The sequence below is a fragment of the Drosophila guanche genome, unplaced genomic scaffold (genome assembly GCF_900245975.1).
Source record: "Drosophila guanche unplaced genomic scaffold, DGUA_6, whole genome shotgun sequence".
NCBI classification, from domain to species: Eukaryota; Metazoa; Arthropoda; class Insecta; order Diptera; family Drosophilidae; genus Drosophila; species Drosophila guanche.
In genome coordinates, this window is record NW_022995743.1 from 13,130,640 (window position 1) to 13,136,281 (window position 5,642).

Sequence of the window (5,642 nt, forward strand, 5' to 3'; positions counted from 1 at the left end):
CTCGAAAGACATCACGAGAGAAATGGGTGATGCGCATAAAGATAGGGCTGGCCAACAGAGATAAGTTGGCACTCATAAAGGTGGAAATAAAAATTAAATTTAGCCTCACACAAGCCTGGAAAACTATATAAAAACGCGACATTAGCTAGCCTTCATATTAGTCGCCTACATTCCACAATCCGAATCACACTTGGAAGATGCTCGCCCCGCAGCTACTGATGCTCCTTGGTGGTCTGGCCCTGTCTGGGTTAGTCCGAGGGGGAGTCCAAGAGATGCACAACGTGTATGAGCTGTCGGGACAGGCCGCGCACAAGGAGAGATTCTCCACGGAAGTGGCCAAGGACAAGTACACGCCCCCGGAGGAGAAGGATCCGCAGTTCTGGTACGACCTGGCCAACCAGGAGATCAACAAGCGGCTGGCGCTGCCACAGCTCGACAAGCTGAAGGCCAAGAATGTGATCATGTTCCTGGGGGACGGCATGCCGTTGACCACAGTGACGGCGGCAAGGATCCTGAAGGGTCAGCGCCAGGGCAAAACCGGCGAGGAGTCGTCGCTGAGCTTCGAGAAGTTCCCCCACACGGGCCTAAGTCGAGTGAGTACCAGTTCTTGCCCACGTTCTTCACAGCTTTAAGAGTGTTCCTTCGTTAGACCTACTGCTCCAATGCCCAAGTGCCGGATTCGGCCTGCACGGCCACTGCCTATCTGTGTGGCGTCAAGACGAACATCATCAACATCGGAGTCAGCGCCGCTGTCAACTTTAACAACTGCACTGCCAGCCAGGACCCAAGCAACCGCCTCACCTCCATTGCTGAGTGGGCCCAAAACGCTGGCAAGGCCACGGGCATCGTTACCACCACCACCCTGACGCATGCCAGCCCCTCGGGGGCGTACGCCAAGACAGCCAACCGCATGTGGGAGTGCGATACGGACGTAACAAGCCATGGAGAGGATGCCAGCACCTGTATCGACATGGCCACCCAACTGGTGACGCAGACGCCCGGCAAGAACTTTGAAATAATGTTCGGCGGCGGCATGGGCAAGTTCCTGCCCAAAACCATCAAGGACAGCCACGGCAAGGCCGGCGAACGCTCCGACGGCGTGAATCTCCTCTCCAAGTGGCAGAGCCAGCACGCGGGGGGTGTGCTGGTCAGCAATCGCAAGCAGCTCCTCAGTGTCAATGTATCGGCGGTGGGAAATATCATCGGGCTGTTCCAGTCCGGGGTGATGAACTTCCACATGGATGCCGATGCGACATATCAGCCCACACTGTCCGAGCTCACCGAAGTGACCATCAAGAAGCTCAGCAAGAATGAAAATGGCTACTTTGCCTTTATCGAAGGTGAGTAAGCAGTAACCAGAAGAGAGAGATAATAGTGTTCATAATGTTCTTTCTCTCAGGCGGACTCATTGACTACGGCAATCACAACAACCAGGCGGGCTATGCGCTGGACGAGGCTCTGGAGTTTGAGAAGGCCATTCAGCTGGCTCGCGACATCACCGACATAGAGGATACCCTAATTGTGGTAACCGCTGACCATGGACACGCGGTGAGCATTGCCGGCTATCCCGGACGTGGCACCAATATCCTGGGCATCAACCAACACGACAGCGATATCAATGGCGTCAAGTATTCTGTGCTGAACTATGCTGTTGGTCCCAACCAATACCTGGATGAGAACGGTCAGCGTCTACCTCTGGACGGCCTTGTGGGAGACGATGACTCGATCACCCCCAGCTACATTCCCAAGGAAACGGGCGTTCACTCCGGCGAGGATGTCGGCATCTGGGCCTCCGGTCCCCAGAGCTATCTCTTCACAGGCGTCATGCAGCAGAGCACAATTCCCCATCTCATGGCCTATGCCTCCTGCATTGGCAGTGGCCAGAAGCTCTGCGACAGCACCACATAAAGAATAACAATAAAATGAACATTTCAAATACTACACGTTTTTTACACACGATGGTTGTTCCAAAGTGCCAGTCTATTCGGCTTTCTTCCCTAAAATCTGAGTGGATATTGATGATCCACAATAGAACTGGCCACCGTTTTGTTTTAGAAAGCTAAATAGAAATCATGTAGATCAGATACTATATCATACAGAAACACTTTGACTGAGGTCTTGGTTCTGTAATTGTTTGAGTTCTAACTAGCATTTTTAGCCAGGGATTCCATGGCATGTCCATCGTTTCTTTGGGCTTCAAATGATGTAGTGGAAGTATTTTAATACAAACAGAATTGTTCTACGTGAACAAACAAGAAGGATCTGTGTCGAGTATTCTACCATCTCTGCATTGCCAAATATATATTCAAAATCATAACACACTCCAAAGTAGTTTAAAATATTATTCACTTATTTAGCGCCAAGCCTTTTCCTTTGCACTTCAACAGAATTCGCTCAAGACTACAACATGTGTGCATCATGTGTGCCGCTAAGGATCCAGCCAGGCTTACGAGTACTGGGCTGCGTGAGGGTTCATCTGCTGTTGAATGTCACCTTTAGCTACAATATCCGCTGGTGAGATACATAGATAGCTCTTTGATTAGAGCTATCTTGAGCTGTATGGAGGTGGGTCCAGTTGTCAGAGAGCATATATGCGTATGCATACAAACGTGCGAAATTTCTTTACCACCTGTGGTAAATAACCCTGGGTTCAGGTGTACCTGCCTCCTTGGTCCGTGGTCTTGTGCCGAGTGGCCGACTCGACCCGAACCGTGCCCGTTTATTGGCCCCACACCATTGGTCCACAGATCCTCAGACTGGTAGCGAACTCTTCAGAGCAGACCTTTTCAGCAAGACCCCCCATAACCATAAACACCAAAGTCTAAAGGAATTAAGCAAAGAGCATCTCATAAAAGTTTTTGCAGACATTTGGGAGATTATGTGATGGAGATAGGCCAGCCCCGATAAGCAGGGGAGAAACCGGACTGTCTGCCGGAATATATAGGCCTCCGCCACTACAGCACAAGCATAGTCGAATTCCTCCATCGAAGCGATAGACATCCATCTGGCTACAATGAAGAGTTTCATCAGTATTCTGCTTTTGCTGAGTGCCCTAGTGGCCGCATCCTTGGCCCTGTCCATTAACAGTAAGTACCTCAATGACGGAGTGTTACGGCACTGAAGACGATTCTCCGTTGCAGTGCTCGAGATCCATAACCAGGAGCAGCTTTTGGGAAGTGCAGCTGGAGCTGGGAAGACACGCGAGACATTCATGGATCCCAATGGGATGGCCAAGGGCAAGGCTGGACCTGAGGAGGAGAAGAATGCCCAGTTTTGGTACGACCTGGCCCACGAAGAGATTGCCAAGCGTCTGGCGCTGCCGCAGGTCGACAAGCGGAAGGCCAAGAATGTAATCATGTTCCTTGGTGACGGCATGTCCCTGACCACGGTGGCTGCTGCTCGCATCCACAAGGGTCAGCTCAAGGGCAATCCCGGCGAGGAGGACTCCCTCAGCTTCGAGAAGTTCCCCCACTCCGGCCTGAGCAGGGTGAGTAGCTGCAGAACTCTGTGACATTTAATTTCCAGTATCCTGATTGAGGATATCTTTCTCCTCCCAGACCTACTGCTCGAACGCGCAGGTTCCAGACTCTGCCTGCACGGCCACCGCTTACTTGTGCGGCGTCAAGACCAATATCGTGGCTCTGGGCGTTACCTCAGCGGTGAACTTTAACAACTGCAGCGGCAGCGAGGATCCAGCGAACCAAATTAGCTCCATTGCTGCCTGGGCACAGGCGGCTGGAAAAGGCAGCGGCATTGTGACCACCACCACCCTGACTCACGCCAGTCCCTCGGGCGCCTACGCCCACACCACGAACCGCTTCTTCGAGGCCGACACGGACATCATTACCTATGGCGAGGGCAAGAGCGATCCCGCGACCTGCACAGACATCGCCACGCAGCTGATCACACAGAATCCGGGCAAGAACTTCGACGTGATGCTGGGCGGAGGTGTCGGAAAGTTCCTGCCCAAGACGATTACGGATCCCTTCAACAAGCAGGGCGAACGATCGGACGGTGTGAATCTGCTCTCCAAGTGGCAGGCCCTCCATCCCGGCGGCGTGCTGGCCTACAATCGTGACCAGCTGCTCAAGGTGAATGCCTCAGGCATCAGCAGCCTCATCGGAACCTTCAGCTCGGGTGTGATGAACTTCCACAAGCTGGCCGATGCCGCCAAGGAGCCCACCCTGGCGGAGATGACGCGCAAGGCCATCGAGGTGGTCAGCAAGAAGAAGAATGGCTACTTCCTGTTTATCGAGGGAGGACTCATCGACTACGGCAACCACTACAACGTGCCCGCCTACGCGCTGGACGAGACTCTGGAGCTGTCCAAGGCCGTGGAGGAGGCACTCGCCATGACGGATCCCGAGGAGACACTAATCGTGGTCACCTCCGACCACGCACATCCCCTCACCATCGCCGGCTATCCGGGTCGCGGCACACCCATCCTTGGCCTCAACCAGCACGACGCCGATGTGAATGGCGTGAAGTATGCCACCCTTAACTATGCCGTGGGCATTGAGCAGTATCTGGACGACAAGGGCAACCGCATCGACCTCACCGATCTGATCGATCAGCCCACCTTCATGGCACCCAGCTACATCAAGGGCCATATCGGCGTTCATGCCGGCGAGGATGTGGGCATCTTTGCCACCGGCCCCCAGAGTCATCTCTTCAGCGGCGTCATGCAGCAGAGCACCATTCCCCACCTGATGGCCTATGCCTCCTGCATTGGCGATGGTCCCACTCTCTGCGACAACTAATCCTAGAGGTTCTCCAAATTTAAATATAATAAACTGCACTCTTGAAAACACATTGTCTTTGGCAGCTTCCAGTGGTTTGTACATATTTCGGAATTATTTCAATATCACTATTTGATCGGTTTATTTATTGCATTTATCCCAGGCCCAGTCCCAGTCCCAGTACCAGTCCCAGTCCGAGTCATAATCCCCGTCTGTCTGCCATCCAATGCAAATGGTCGTCGAAGAAAAATTGACTTCAATTAAAAACGCATCAGCCGCGACACATTTACAGATACAATTTGTCTTGAGCGAATAATCGTGAGATCGCATCGATTGGAGTGCCTGTCACTTGGAGCTGTGGCAGAGAACAAATTTGTATATTTGCGCTGAATGTCAGGTTCAAGCATTGGCATTGCCTCCAGATGGGGGATCTGAACAGAGATCTGCTGTGTGGAGGCACCCACGCGCATTTGGAGCAGCTCCTTCACTCTCGCTGACTTTGGCTTTGACTTGTAATTGTGTATTTGTTTATGTTTGTTTATTTATGCATTCAGGCAAACTGAATTTATTCGAATGCGCTTGACATAAAGTCAGACAATTAAAGTTAATTAAGGATCGTTCTGTGAAGGCAGTGTCCTTGCTTCGCGACATGGGCTCATTCTTGTCGTTGGGTGGGTTTCTTATTGCAAATTTTTGCCCCAAAATTGCTGCAAAAATGTGCCTGTTCAACATTTTGTTGGCTCAGCGGAAAGTGGAAGCCGTCTGAAGTTCGTCGCAATCGGATCTCTCCGGTCGGCTGTCGGAGTCGTAGTCGCTGTCGCTGTCGCCGTCGCCGTCGCCGTCGTTTCTCCCCAGTTCACTCACTCTCGGTCGGATCGCATCGAGCGGCTCAGTCTCAGTCTC

The 5,642-nt window shown here is 52.4% G+C and overlaps 1 protein-coding gene across 3 annotated transcripts; it reads left to right on the forward strand.

The window, feature by feature from the left end:
- The first annotated feature begins 145 nt into the window (after positions 1 to 145).
- LOC117587632 (membrane-bound alkaline phosphatase) lies at positions 146 to 4,810 on the forward strand. 3 transcript variants are annotated; one of them, XM_034278521.1, is made up of 3 exons: positions 146 to 593; positions 650 to 1,340; positions 4,258 to 4,810. In XM_034278521.1, the coding sequence occupies exons 1-3, from the start codon at positions 198 to 200 to the stop codon at positions 4,758 to 4,760; spliced, it is 1,590 nt and encodes a 529-aa protein (XP_034134412.1). In that variant the 5' UTR covers positions 146 to 197; the 3' UTR covers positions 4,761 to 4,810. The 3 variants fall into 3 exon arrangements, with proteins under 3 accessions (XP_034134412.1, XP_034134401.1, XP_034134392.1); XM_034278510.1 differs by lacking the exon at positions 4,258 to 4,810 and adding an exon at positions 1,400 to 1,941 and having other exon boundaries at positions 147 to 593; XM_034278501.1 differs by lacking the exons at positions 146 to 593; positions 650 to 1,340 and adding exons at positions 2,981 to 3,086; positions 3,141 to 3,487 and having other exon boundaries at positions 3,558 to 4,810.
- The last annotated feature ends 832 nt before the right edge of the window (positions 4,811 to 5,642 follow it).